Source organism: Mus pahari, chromosome 20 (genome assembly GCF_900095145.1).
Source record: "Mus pahari chromosome 20, PAHARI_EIJ_v1.1, whole genome shotgun sequence".
NCBI classification, from domain to species: Eukaryota; Metazoa; Chordata; class Mammalia; order Rodentia; family Muridae; genus Mus; species Mus pahari.
In genome coordinates, this window is record NC_034609.1 from 4603969 (window position 1) to 4619870 (window position 15902).

At 39.3% G+C, this 15902-nt stretch overlaps 1 protein-coding gene across 1 annotated transcript in view; it reads right to left on the reverse strand.

Annotated features, from left to right (window-relative positions):
• Hhip (hedgehog interacting protein) overlaps positions 1 to 15902 on the reverse strand; it is an 87564-nt gene that overhangs the window by 4011 nt on the left and 67651 nt on the right. The window contains exons 9-11 of the mRNA XM_021220457.1: positions 14097 to 14220; positions 13116 to 13246; positions 10523 to 10604 (exon numbers count right to left, since the gene is read on the reverse strand). Coding sequence (XP_021076116.1) covers positions 10523 to 10604; positions 13116 to 13246; positions 14097 to 14220 — 337 coding nt within the window. The remainder of the gene's footprint in view (positions 1 to 10522; positions 10605 to 13115; positions 13247 to 14096; positions 14221 to 15902) is intronic.

Consider the following 15902-nt stretch of genomic DNA (forward strand, 5'->3'; position numbering starts at 1 on the left):
CTCTCTCTCTCTCTCTCTCTCTCTCTCTCTCTCTCTCTCACACACACACACACACACACACACACACACACACACACACACGCACGCACTTGAGGCAGGGTCTACCTATCTCTCTGTCTCTCTTGTCTTCCAGGGAAGGGTTCAGCTTGGCCTCACATTTGCTTTGTAGGCCAGATTGGACTTGACCTAGAAATCCTCTTACTTTAGCCTCTCAGTTACTGGGATTGCAGACCTGTGCTGCTGAATCCAGCTCATTTAGCATTTATTTTGACATAATAATTTTCTCCTTCATCTCCCTTGAAAGGCATCCTAATATGCATATGCAAGCGAATATTTATGCTATCAAATAAAAATTTAAACTGTTAATGCAAAGAAAGACATATAGAATTAATTTTATGAATTCAATTTTATGAATTATATAAAATTAAATTATTTTATCATTATATAATAATTTAATTAGCTCCTGTTATGAAGAGGAAAATGCTAATAATAGCAAGCACAGAAATCTCATTTGCAATGTGAAACTTCATGCATTTTGTATTAATTGCTCTATAACTATTGTCATTTGTAGAGAAAATTAAGCCAGCATAGATTTTTCATGATTATTCTGTTTTTCTAGTGGCTGGTGTCATTTAAGCAAGATCAAGATGGCACCATGGGTCCAAATGTTCATTATCTAGTCTTTAGGCAAAAAGTATGCAGTTTCCTATCTTTACTGGTCTTGGTGTTACCATATTGTGAGAAAGATCTTATGGTAAAGCGTGTAAAGAAACGTTAAGTCTGTCATGTGCTCCCAAAGTCAAGGGTTAGCCACACAAAATTATAGGGCTTTCCTAAATAATCAAAGAATTAAGACTTTAAGAGTCTTCCTCCTCCTCCTCTTCCTCCTCCTCCTCTTATTTTTTTTTTTTTTTTTTGGAGACAGGGTTTCTATGTGTAGGCTTGGCTGTCCTGGAGCTCACACTTCAAACTCAGAGATCGAGCTGCTTTGCCTCCTGAGTGCTGGGACTAAAGATGTGTGCCACTTGCTGGTGAGAGTCTGTTTTCTTAAAAATGGCCTTTTCTACAATGATTAAAATCATGTGTTAAAATCTCAAATATTAAAGATTTATAGGAACTTCTGTATCTATCTGCATCATGAAAAATCCTACTTTATTGTAAAAATGCTGTTTTGCAAGTACTGCTGCAATTCCGAAGACTTAAACCTTAAACCTATTCAACTGCTCCTTTAAAATTGAACATAGTCAGTCTTTGTGAGAGCTCCTCCCTAAGGCATTCCATGGCCTGAACCCACTTCCACTCAGACAGCATCAACTATATTTTTCATATGTTTCCCAAGTGAGTCTTGCTGAACACAACACACACACACACACACACACACACACACACACACACACACACACTCGCTATGAGCACTAAGCTGTCCTCAAAGCCACAGAGATATGCTTATCCCTTTTCCCAAGTTCTAGGATTAAAGGTGTGTACCACCACTACATCTCACCAAATTGATATACTTTTATGTCATAAACATAAAACCAAAAAATGCTGTATTTTTTTCCTAACAATTCTTATGGTACAGTTAATTTATGTTTACGAGATGTGTTTATGTTAACTGCAATACTAGAAGGTACATCAAAGGCTAAAATGTCAAGGTCAGACTGTCCTAAGGTCAGAGGATTGTTTCCTCATCCAGAGAAGAAGGAAAGTCAATGTATTTAAATTCATTTTTCTAGGAATATGTTTAATAAAGTATATTTGACAAAGATGTTTGGTTAAACCAAGCACCCTTCTGTACCTGATGTTTGCTATGGAGAGCCAGCTGTTCCCCTTGGCATGATCTTGGCTATGAGGGCAGCCTCGTTTTCGGTAAGATAAACAGGATCCTCAGAGGGAAGAGGGGCTAGGCAGTACATTTGAACTTCATTGCTACCAGCCCATTGCATTGAGACAGATCATCTTAAGAACACATAAATACTACCTAACTACAACTAGTGACAGCTAAGCCAAAATTGAGAGTACATATTCATCGTAGTTTAACTAATTTCAATACATATTTTCATTGTGCTAGAAAATTGTGTTTATTGTATAATCTAATAAGAATCATTTGAATTGCTTTGTTCTTCTAAACAATCATTTTTCTAAAGTCTCTGGACTCTGAGCTCTACTGAATGGAGTCAGAAGTAACTTTCAAAATAGAAAGCATAGCCAAAGGGGTGTTTGAGTGTGTTTGAGTGGTGTGCAATAAAGAATAAACTGAGCTTATGTGTTGACAGCTATCCCCACAGCCCTTAAGCTTAATTTGAATCAGAAAAAAAACATATTTCCTCATCTCCTCACATGACAAATAATGGAATTCTGAGGGGCTATCACATCACAGAAATTGCTCAATATTCTTTAATATATAAAGTATTGTTTTCAGAAACATTAAGACATTTTCTTAGAAACCCACTTTGGCTGGCTTCATGTTGTGGTGTAAAGGTTTGGACACTTTACAATGAAGAGGGACAGTGGGAAGCCTGGGTTATTTATAACACACATTGTCTGTATTGACTTCCAGTGAATAGAAAGGGCCAATGGAGGCTCTCTTGGGGCAGTGGGATTCTGGGTGGTTTTAATTTAATGCATTTAATTTAGTGAATGAACAAATAAATTAATAGATGAGACATCTCCTGTCAGCTTGTGTTGAGACACTGTGATGAATCCTGCCTGTCCTTCCAGTGAGAGGCGTCCACATTCATCCATTTTGTATTTCGCCAGAAAAATAAAAAAGCTCATTCTTAATTTTCTCTGAGGTATACACATTTCAAATTTACTTTATTGTAAAACAAGAGATATAGATCTTAAACACTACTTATTTATAAACTTCTGACTTGTGCGAGGTTTTAGCAGATGGGATCATTCTACAGCTTCTTCATGAAGGGAAAATTGATGTAAGAACACTCTACTTCTTTACTCTCAGTCACTTTGGGGCTCGTGGAAAAATGTCTCCTCATTATCATCATATTTATAAATCTGTCCCTCTTCCATGATTTTCCCATTCTCACAAGTTAAGAGAAACCAATTGTTCAAATCTTTGTTACTCACAATCTAGTCTTAGATGATGGGCAACCAGCAGGATGAAGGATAGAGTCAGCTCTAACAATTCAAAGGGTGTTCTCTGGTGGAGGCCATTTCCTAACCAGGAGCAACTAATGTGGCCACTGATTAGTGTGTCCTGGAACTTCCAAGCACAGACAGTTTTGCAATTGCAGTCTTGTAATTGGGTGGAGTCTGTCTTCAGCAGCCAAAGCAGCTATCTTCCTGTGCCGCAGTAGCTGACCCTATAGTTTCAGGGATTCCCTGACTGTCTGATGCCCTGCAGTCAACTTTTGCCGCTCCCTGTTTCTAAAGGCAGTCTCCACTCTTTTACTTCAGGACGGCTGGGGAAGAGATGCTTCTTGTGATGGGAGATCCGACTACTGCTCATTTGCGTAAATCAAGGCAGAGAAATGATCCCTGGGTACTGAGTTATCTCATACAGATCCTACTTTCAAGCTCTTACTTATGATTGTCTTTACTCTGGCTAGTCTGTGTAACATTTTTTTTCTTGTACATGGTACTCAAGAGGATTGAATTCAAGAGCACCAGGGACTGACAGCAATGTGTGACTACTTCTAGGCACTTTGTAGCAAAAACTGAAGCTGAACTTGACAACTAATCAATCCAGTTGGGCTAGGAGGTCTCCCGATTCATCTGAAGCATGGTCATATTCCAGGTTGAACAGACTCTCTTCCTGAGTGTCCATGAAACAGCCATCTTACTGGGGTGTGGTGTTGTGTGGAAAAGAAGCGGCCTTTTCAGAAGCTCTTTCCTCTTTAAAACATATAACAAGACACTGAATACTTTTTGAGGCGCTGAGGCTGTTCCACTTTCCCGCTGGTAATTCCTGAATGACTGACACGTGTGTGCTCCAAGGGAGGAGTAGACTTCAAGAATGACTGTAAGTCTGTACATACACTATACCATCACAAGTTTTTATTTGTACTATGTCTCTTAAAGCTGTAATTTAGGCTAGATATTGTCAATGTTCTATGTTATTTCCAAACAGTGCCTAGAAACTTCTGTTCTGAAGCACATTGAACAAAGTGGCTTTGGGCAGTCTTCTCCGTTGCTGTCCCTTCTAAGGCTTTCTGGGATTTAACCTGGGATCTAACTTGTCATACTCACTAATAGGGCTGAGTGGGCCTAACACCTATTAATGTGACGATGGTCTAGTCACCACCCCATTCCACAAATGTCTAAGATGGTGTGCAAATGAATCAACCTCTTTATTTCCATGGGACAATCAGCAGGTAAAAATTATGAGGACAAATTTTTCATTATTTATATTCCCCATTTTATATATTTGTAAATAAATGACATTTGTAGGTGGCAATTCCATCAAAATTTCAGGGCAGCCAATATAGTTATGACAGGGGCTAGTGGTCCAGCATTCAAAATTGATAAATTAGGAAGGCTATAATTGAAGAAAGTGGAAAATTTCTTTGAATGTTGAGGTTATATGTCACATCTGTAGGAAATAGGGAATAAATATAAATATTTAAAATATTTGGTATGTAGGCTAATGTTAATTAGCTTGATTTAATCATTGAACATTCACATAGTTATTTTTAAAAATGTGTTATTCCTACAGTTCTCTCTGCCTTTTGGTTATAGTAGTCTAAAAATGTTAATGAAAAATTCCTGAAATGAACCAGTAATGCTTTAAAATATGTCATTATAGCATATTGTTATAACTTTACTATTAATTGTTGCTGTGAATCTCTCTGTGCCTAATTTATAAGTTAAGCTTCATCATGGGTGTGCATTGAGGAAAACTATACCCAGGGTTAGATCTGCACTTGTAGACACCCAGGGGAATTCTTGGAACAAATCCCCCAAAGGTAAGTCTTGGGGGATGGGCTGTGAACTGTAAACATCTACAATTCATGTTGATCAAGTAATTATATTTTAACAGAGCTACAGAAAACTGTTCCGATTCATTGTGATGGCGTACAAAATCAGTAGAAATGTTAAAAGGGAAGAAACCGAATTAGGTTAGCATTTTATCAACACAAAATTTGACATCATTTTGAATAAAGGCATGATTGTTTTCAAAAACAGAACACAAAAAGTATTTAGGATAACTTGGTTACATTAGCTTTTCATAGATTTTTGTTTTGTAATAGGTAAACGTTATCTGCAGTGCTGCGGGTATTACACGGGTCTAAGTATGCCGGTAAATACATAAATATAAACAAATCTTGCTAAAAATGAGGGAATTGCAATGCTGCGGGTATTACACAGGTCTAAGTATGCCGGTAAATACATAAATATAAACAAATCCTGCTAAAAATGAGGAAATTCTAGTTATATCAAAATCATCACAACAAATTATGTACCCAGGATCAGATTCATTAGAAGTTTTAACCTTGATTTTGCCTGTTTTTAAAAGTAAAACATCTTTAAAATTTCAGATAATCTGTGGCAACTAAGATTTATTAGCTAAAAATGACATTTTTTAAACTACACGTGAAATGAAGTTTACCAGCAATAAAAACAAAGGCAAGGAGATGTGTGTACACACATTTTTTGGTTATCAGATATACATAAAAAAAATAATAGCAAAAATGCTTCCCTGACTTTTAGAGTTCAAATTGACCACGCTGGACAGATTTTTATAGGGCATATACTTGTTCATGACCCCTAGTGTTAAGAAATTCTGTCTTGTTGGAGAGCTGGTCCCTTGTGGAGCCTGTATCCCTGTTAATAGCTGCAAGGTCAATGGAGCCGCTAAACAGTTTGTATTACTGTCAGGGTGGTCATGAGAATACCACCTGCTGCAAGAGGACTTGGCAGCTGGGTCAACAGGCACTGTGGGAATTTATCAACTTAGGGGGCCACTTGCATAAAACTTTGACTGATAAATCGGGACTCCACTGGCTTACTGGATGAAAGTTACTGTGTTATGTATAAGTTTCTTCAGAATGACAGAGCTGCCTGTGGGCTCCATACACAAAGGACTAGTTTACCCTTATGAACTGATTTTTTCCCCCTAAAACCAATATTTTAGCATGGTGCATAATGAGGAGTAGGATGAAGTGATTTAAGAAAAAAACCAAACCAAGGGCAGTAAGTGGCTCCCCAAGGGAGTGAGCAGGCGGCAGGTTTGGATACTGGTCACAGAAGAGTTTGGGGACACAGCATTTCTGAGGAATGACTTTTCCAGCTTGGAATTTGCATTGTTAATTTATAGACCTCTTAAAGGAAAGGGCCCAGTGTCTTGATTGGAAAAGGGCTAAGAAGGTGTTGAAATACAGGAAGAGTAGGTTTAGAGAAGGCGAAGCAAGGCGTGAGGAATAGCTTTGTTTCCACATTCCTGGAATTAACCCTGAGAACATCTCTCAGTCAGAACAAAAACACTTTGCTTTAAGTCCACCTGAGACAAATTTAGTCTTGTGCTCTGTAGAGGGAAAGTTTGGAAGTCACATAACTGTGTCAGAACTTTTAAATTTCCACCACTGCCAAGAGCACTTGATCCCCATCGTTTTAAATTTGTTCGTTCATTCATTCATTCATTCATTCATTCATTCATTCATTCATTCATTCATTCATGCCACAGTCCCTATTTGGAGGTGAGCAGCTTTGTGGACTGGGCTCTCTCCCTCTACCTTTCTAAGGTGGGACTTGAACTCAGGTATCAGCCTTTGCCTGCTGAGCCATTTCACACACACTCATTCCACACTAATTAATTAACATTTAATTAGTTCTGGAAAGAGTTAGCAAAGAGCAAGCTGTTAAGAAATGACTTGACTGTCTGAAATTAGGTGGTAAGAACTTTGTCAAGCCACACTGACATCTGCATCCTAATTTTGGAAGGGAGAGAACCTGAAAGGCTGAGACAGCACCTGAAAATAATTGTGGAATGCAAAGAATGCAACCAAATGAGCCCAGAGATTAGAATACACTTTAATTATATTATTCAACTCACTTCAGAGTCCCATGTAGTCAAGATGCAAGAGGCAATGATTATCTCTAAGGTTCTGATGGTCCAAGGGGCACAGCACGCTAATAATGCATGTGCTGTTTAATTTCAAGGAAGATAAGACTCAGCACCATTGGTAAAATGAGAGTCACTGCCCAAATCATGTGCCCAGTATGTCTATGTCTGTCCCCTGGAACCTCCAAGAGCAGATCACAGGTAACACTGAACTGAGTACTAGAGAGTTTGGGAACCCCAAATGGACATTCTCCATTCTGACGAGAGAGGAAACTTTCACAACTCTGATGATGTCCTTGAAGTGTGTTTAGTGTTTTGGCGTGAGACAGATTCTTTCCTGATCTGTCTCTCCAGGGAAGGCTTTTCCCTAAATAACAACTTGGGAAACCGGGCCATATTTTATTTTTAAATTTTCATTGTGGATGATGACCAATGGGAGGGAGGAAGGGAAAGGAATAAGGGTAATGACAGAGAGAGAGCAACATACAAATATATGTGTGTAGGAAATGTACCAGGAACCCTGTTATTTAATATACTCCCTTAAAAGTTGACTAATTGAAATTTAATGACCTTTACTTCATTTAAAAGTCCTTCTTCCGAGGGAGCTGCTCCACTGTAAATAATTTAAAACTTATGCAAATGATTCTGCAGTTTACAGTGTTAGACCAAATTGTCCTCACAGGTTGCAACAAGATTGCAACCTCATGTGTTTTTGCTAAATTTGACTAAGAGTTACTACATTTTATTTCTATGTTCATTTAGTGTGTGCGTGTGTAGAAAAATGTAACATAAATACTATAGTAAATATATTACTTCTATGATACCTTATATAGAAATACATCAAATTGCAATGTAGTAGTATTGTCTTCCAGGGTCATAGATCAATTGACAGGTGAAAGCTATTTTGAAAATAGTCTAAGAAATCTAGGGGATTCTCTCTAATCAAAAGACAATGAACTTCACTATTCAATTTGAGTTAGATTTTGAAATAACAAGAAATACCCATATATGCATGCATATGAATTTTTAAATTTGATGTTTTTTCTTCAGTTTTAAAGAACTACCTCTACTCTGCCTGACCTCTTTAGCATGCCTATGCTAGCGATTGACTTCTGTGCCCCAAATAATTCTTCCTGTGCAGAGGTGTCAGCTCATATAGAACACCAGCCCCTCTTGGGAAAAACATTGCAATAATAATCGCTGGCATTCACATCAAAACAGTAAGAGACTCCCGACAAATGTTTATGAAAACGTTAGCTTTCTTCCACTTAGTTTAATTTAGAACGTGCTGATGCCTCTGTAGGAGGATGGGATTCTATTCCTTCCCCTACCTCTGCAAAGCAAACGCAGCTCTTAACCCTGGTCCCACACATGACATGAATCACCAGAACAGGCCCCGTAATGAGAAGCCAGGCCTTCAGGTATGTCATTCAGAGACCACCCTACTAGAGGGTGCCCTAAGATCCCAAAGCCAAGGTCACTCATGGCAACCCTGATAATTAGATTCTAATAATAGATTGAAGGTGTAGAACTCACCTCTACTCACCAACAGACTAAACAATCCAGATCAAGAGAGCTTTGAGGGGGAGGGGATTCAGTACCTTACTATGGCGAAGCTTCAAAAGCTGATCAGTCTTGACAACATAATGACACAACAGTGACCATTTTGAAACTAATTGCCTGAGGTCTGGGTGAACCCCCTGAGCCCTCTCTGCAGGTCATTAAAACGCTCTGTTCTGAGCTCACATTAGTTTGGCTAATGTCTGTGTATGAGTTTCAGCACCCTCCTGAGTGTCTGACAGTTTTGCATCGCTTTGCTTTTTCTCCAAGAGGACACTGATTTCACACTACAGAGGGAAACCCTCGGTACAACTCCATGTATCACAAGCATGTCTCTTCCTGTGAAGTGAAGGCTTCCTGTTCTCAGCGAGCAAAGGGCAGCGACCACGTCTCATTGAGTATCCTCTTTGTGGCACAGAGGCCAATGCTAACATGTATTTTTCTCAGGAAAAGAATTTTTTTGGGGGGGAGGGTATAGAAAAGTCAGTCTGTCCAGTTACTAACCCATGGCTTTTCCAGGAAAACACACAACTGACAACTTACGAATAGTATTTTAAGAGTTGAACAGCGTTGGGCTGGAGAGATGGCTCAGTGGTTAAGAGCACTGGCTGCTTTTCCAGAAGACCTGGGTTCAATTTCTAACACTCAAATGGAAGCTTACAACTGTCTGTAACTTCAAGATCTGACACCTTTCTACAGACATACATGCAGGCAAAACACCAATGCACATAAGATAAAAAAAAATAAATTGTTTTTTAAAAAAAGAATCGAGCAATGTCAACAATGCCTTTGGTTAACCTTTCCTATCACTAGAATTGATTCCTACCACCAGAGTTTCTTGAGAGAGACTTCAAAAAGTTTGAAATGGTGTTGGCGAGTAATAAGTCCTAGTTAGCTCATCACTTACTAATTGTATTTATAAAAATGATTATGTAATTTTAGCAGCTACTGAGAGTTCAGCTCTCCTACTGGAAAAATGATGATTCAGAAGGATAGCAGAACTGTGTGCTGACACTGAGATGGGCAGATGGGGAGGAAATAGCAGCAGAAAACATGCACACACACATGCACACACATGTGCAGTAAGCATGTATCTGTGTATGCATGCTCACATGGATGTAGTATATGTGTGTGCATACATGTGTGTGCATATATGTGTGCAGAGGCCAGGTGTTAAGGATGTAGTATATGTGTGTGCATACATGTGTGTGCATATATGTGTGCAGAGGCCAGGTGTTAACACTGAGTATCCTCCTTGCTCTGTCTAGCCAGGCATCCTGCCCTGGGGATTCCCTCTCTACCTTCCAGATGTTGGGTTGTAAACAGTCACCATGCCCACTCCACATTTATGTGCATTCTGAGGATCTGAACTCTTTCCCTCATGCTTTCAAGGTAACATTCTATTTACTAAGCCATCAAAATACAGGCTTTAAAGGACAAAACCTTTCAAATCTTCCTTTGACTGAACCAAACAACATAATAGCCCCCTAGCTTTTATTTGCTTGGTTAGAACTGTCTTCACGAGTGCTTAGAGCTCAGGCAGTGTTGGAATGCAACTTAGATGTTCACTGTTAAAATAACAGCCCACTCAGCTGGTGAAAAATCACACAAAGGAGGCGCTATATACTAGAAAAGTCCTCATTTTCTCAAAATTAAAGGCTTTACTGCTTTCCTAACACAAGAGCTGAAACCACTGACCGCCATGCTAGGGTCCTTTCCTGACTTTTACTGGGAATTTTAGTCCCACAGGTCCAAGCCAACTCAGAGAGGATAAGAGTGACATGAATGAGCTTTTCAAGTCTTTCAAGGTCAAGTGCATCCTTGTCCTGGGAAGGATAGAATGTTGCCCATTGCAAACTGTGCCTCTTCTGTAATACCTTTGAGTGATCTAAAGCAACTGGAGAACGGATATTGAGCAGACTCAAGAGGAGAAAGAAATTTTACCTTTTGGGGTCTACGATCTTGTAGAGCTTTCCATTGTGAGTCTGGGTCACACTCTTACTGCTTGATAGAATGTAAACCTCTCCTGTTGGAAGAGAAATAATGCAGAGCGAATTCATAGCAGGACATCACAGCCAAGCGACTAGCACGACTCTATCCATCTTCAGGAAAACCTGATGCTTACAGGTGCAGTGGCACCTCGTAATCACACCTCTGTGGACCAGATCCACCTCTTCTCTATGCCCAGCCTATTCCTATTCAGGAGGGTGTTTTTCAACTGGACCATAGCAAACAGCTTCCTCCCTGGGATCCTCACCTCTGCTTCTGGTCTGCGTTTACTCTAACTCCACTGATTCTTTTCAAGAGTAATTTATATAAATTACCTCACCTGGGGTCTTCCTGCTTTCTCATGAAGCTGCCTGCATTAACCTCTCCCCTTTCCCTTTCCCTTCCCCTCCTTTCCATTCCCTTACCCTTCCTCCCCTTTCTCCATTCTTTCCCTTCCTCCTCTATCTTCTTCTTTTCCCTTCTTCCTTTCCCTGGTAAGCTGTGCCCAGAAAGGAAACCCAGTGCCTTCTATTCTCGCCAAGCACTCCACCATTGATGCCCATCCCTAGACCCAGTTCTTCTCAAAATTAAAGTCTGCCCATGACATTAAAGTTATATTACAGAGCTTATGAATTAGAAAAGTATATCTTTTTTTATTCCCTTGAGTAGGGTCCAAGAACATCAAAGAAAAAACTCAGATATAAAATGTTTTCCCTCTGGAGCAAGAACAGCCAAATTCCCTTCCTAAGTATTATATCGCAGTGTCTCATATGTGTCCTGTGTGTGTTCCTAAGTATTATATCGCAGTGTCTCATATGTGTCCTGTGTGTGTTCCTAAGTATTATATCGCAATGTCTCATATATGTCCTGTGTGTGTTCCTATTATATCGCAGTGTCTCATATATGTCCTGTGTGTGTTTCTGAGAGAGTTGCCTGAGTCCTTTATTACTCTAAGTGAATGGCATGGGGCTATTTCTGTTGGTGTCCCATTTCAATGTACAAACAAAATCAACCTGGGCTTTCATTACAGAGAGAATACTCTGACTCAGGAAAGAAACATATTCTTCCCTTTTTTAATGCCTTAAAATTCATTTCTGAGGCTGAAGGAAGCTACACTGAACTCTGCAATTTAAAACAGTGGACAGTACACAATTTCACTTTATAACTAATCACATTCCAATTTCAACTCCCTTTGCTCATTAGGCTCTGTACATTTTTTTAAGGAGGGAAGTTTTATTTTAGCTCATGGTTTTGGGATTGCAGTATGTGGTAGCCTGGCTCTGTTACTTGGGATAGTCATCATGGTAGGAATGTATGGCACAGAAGGCCTGTGGCCTTCACAGCAGCCCGGAAGCAAAGATACAGAGAAAAACAAGGTGCCAATACTCCCTTTAGGAACACTGAGTTTGGGGCTGGAGAGAAGGCTCTGGGAGATGGGCACTTGTAGCTTTTGCAGGGGATCTGGGTTCAGTTCCTTGTACACCAAGCATGCACTTGGTGTACACACATACATGCAGACAAAATATCATACATACAAAATAAATCGATTTATTTATTTATTTATTTATTTTGGTTTTTCGAGACGGGGTTTCTCTGTGTAGCCCTGGCTGTCCTGGAGCTCACTTTGTAGACCAGGCTGGCCTCGAACTCAGAAATCCGCCTGCCTCTGCCTCCCGAGTGCTGGGATTAAAGGCGTGCGCCACCACACCCGGCTCGATTTATTTTTAAAGAGCACCAATTTCCTGCAACTGAGGCTCACCTGCTAAAGATGTCACCACCTCCCAGTGGCACCATGGAATGGTGATCAAGCCATTAACAAAAACAGGCTCCATACATTGATAAACATGCCAAAATATTGTCACACAGATAGCCAAGGAGGTCATTTCTGTTCTATTGGCAAGGATCTCTACACCTCAGATTATCTTGCACATTTTTTTATTCTCAAATCATCAAAACAAGTAAGCAATAGAGAGTGTAACTTAGCTTCAGATTCTGCCCTTTGAAAATATATTAGAGGTGGGCACGTGGGATAGACAGAGAATAAATGTATCATCATAGTAGAGGGTTAGATACATACAGGATAAAAGGATCATCATAGAACAGGGATAGATACATAGAGAATGTAAAGATCACCATAGAACAGGGATAGACAGAGAATGAAAGCATCCTCTTAGTGCAGGGATCGATACAGAGGATTAAAGATCATCAGAGAACGTAGTGAAAGTATCAGCAGTTATAAAAAGACTTATAAAAAGTAGTTATAAAAAATCCATTTGGAACTTAACTTTTTCCCTTATTCTGCTTCTGTTTTCTGCTTTTTAAATTTTTATGTAATCTCTGAAATATCAACAAGATATAAAGACTCTTTGCAGAAAGGTTACTGGGAAAGAAGGTATAACTTTACCACCTTGGGACTCTGTGGGAGATTTGCTTTTGCTGTGGGTACATTTTCAAAAAATAGAAGAAGAAACAGTGATTCTATAGGGCAGAACTAAGTGTTCCAAGCAAGGGGTGAAACTGGAACGTAATGGGACAGTAGACACGGTACCTAATTCATCTTCTCCAAATCCCAAGATGTGACCCGAAAAGTAGCCTCGACAGGAGCTGCTGGCGCCCAGACAGAGCGGCTTTTCTTGCCATTGCTTGGTCACTGGGCTTTGCTGGAGGGTTAAGAAATTCCTATAACAAAACACACCACAAAATCCACAATGAGAGTACACCTCCCATACAGGGCACTCTAAGATGTTTTAGAAATAGACATCGCAGTGAAGAATCGTCACACCAAAAACATCACTTCTCTGCGTTGTACGGGAACACTATGAAAGTACCAGATGAAGATAAAATGTGGTTCAGAGGGGGTACTAAAAATAATCCAAGAAAGAGAGAGCCCCTCAACATCTACTCCCAGAGAGGACACTTCTCAGGCGACGCTCAACTGCAGGTTGGCTGCATAGGAAGGGATGGGGTAGAGCCCAGGGTTCAGTCCCTGCCTTTTGTAGAAGCGGAGCACATTAGGGCTCCTCTCGCCTGAGCGGATCAGGAAAGAACCTCTCCGCATGGGTTTCATCAGCTCCTTATCATCACCCACCATGAGACCTTGAAAATTTAGACTAAATTTTTATTTTGTAGTATCTACTTATCTAGACATATTGCAAAGTGCTGCTCAAGATCCTAAGGTTTGGCATTACCAAAATTCATTGTCTTCCAGAGTAAATAAAAAACAAACAAACAAACCACAATTTCTTTAAAACAAGTTTGGGAATTAGGGTGAGGATAATGGGAAAATTCAAAATAAATGGAAAATCCCCTCAGAGAACTTAATTGCCTTTAAACATTATCCCAGTTGAAAAGAATCTCTTCAGAAGCATCTCTTCAATTAAGCTTTCAGATGTGGGGGAACACCAGAAAGTAGTAACATTTGTGTGTCCAAGGTCTGAGTCTGGGGGATAGACACTTGGATCACTTTTGGTAGTGTGCCAAACAATAGACATGTCATTTGGTCTATAGACCTGTGGCTTAGGAAACATACCCATTGTGATCTCCAAACACATAGCTTCCATACAATCTTTCAGATTGACAGCCTCTGTAAACAAATCCACCCACCAAAGGGCCGTTACTGAATGGCTTGAATTCAAGAAGAGATGGCTCACTTTCTGGAAAAAAATTAGTATTAGAGAAGATGAAACATTTCCAGAAATAAAAGTGATACAGATCAAGTAATATATATTATAATAACTGAATTCTCCATTGCGTTTCATAAGGCGAGACATGGATCCTTTTCAGACATACGGATGAGAATAATGAAACTGTTCAAATGGCATCGAAGCGCCAGCTTAAATGACATGAAAGCGCTCACCAGGACCTATTCATTTTAACTGTCAGGATACAACAAGATTCCAACACAATCCAAACCCAAATATGTTAAAATCATTGTTATTTACTATAGAACCAAAATACTTTAAAACTTGAGTTTTGAACAATAAATGTCCATAAAAAATGGTTCTGCTTAGATTTAATAAATCAAACCAGACCTGTCAAATCATATGAAATGTTTAAAAAGTTTTAAAAGGTTCACACTATAATGGAAATAAAAGCATAGCACATAAGAGGTCTTTAAATCCACATTTACTGTGCTCTTCAAATCGCTGTCTCTTTAGTGAAGTAGTACCCTTCACTCCAGGCTTGATAATGGTTTTGCCTATAGATTTGCAAGGACAACAGTGTCTGCTCCAGGCGTTCCTTCGAGCTACCTGTGGCAAATTCACCTGACGGTGACTTCTCATGCATTTAATATCAAATAAGTCACAATCAACAGGCCGTACCTTACGTAAGAACCTTTGGAGCAGTACCTTTGTTTTGAAGACCTTGCTCTCCCCACATGACTGTGCTAAAGCTCGGAGAAGACAAGTTTTAAATACCCAGCACCAGGACAGAAGATGTAAGTGAATGACAAAGGTTGAGAATACTAGAATCAGGCGGCTCCAGTTCATACCTATCCTTTACAGTTCAGACTTCTGTGATAACTAACCTTTCTTTACCTCAGCGGCCCCCTCTGTTCAACATAGCCTATAACAGTGCCTGTCACTTACAGCTGGTCTCTGAATGTCTTCACAAGGGGAGCTGTGTGAACTTTGGATGTATTTCAAAATACATAAACGTAAGTCTGTTAATGGTTTTCTCTGGAAGTTGGAAGTTCATTTGATTAGTAGAATTTAATTAATTCTCCAGATATAATGAAAATCCATTGGATTAGTTGGTGGCTTTTTATCCAAACCATGTTATTCTTTAGTTTGGCTTTTATAAGGTGTACACACACACACACACACACACACACACACGCACACGAGAGAGAGAGAGAGAGAGAGAGAGAGAGAGAGAGAGAGAGAGAGAGAGAAAGCAAATAAAATAACAAATACCACATGAACTAGCCCAGCGGCCTCATTCCTAGTGCTAGGATAAATAGCCCCATTGAATGAGCCAATAGATGGGGTAATCAATTTAATAATCTCAATCTACTGTGCTTCCTAAGTCATAATAATGCTTAAGATATTGTGGCCTTCAAAAGGGAGTATGTACTACAACTTTGAAAAATACTGAGTGTTTTGGATTTCATTATCCAACGTTTTGTTTTTAAGTTCTCTGTAAATACTCCAGTAATCATGTTATTAAAAATAATGTTTAAACATTTTATTCCCATGACTTGTTTTTACAAGTCAATTATATTGTTTTCTCTAAAAGAGATCCATTTTAAAATTATTTTTATTAGAAACATTATTTTCCTAATTGCTGAGACTTGCATGTTGAATGTTCAGCAATTTCTTACCTTTAAGGCTTA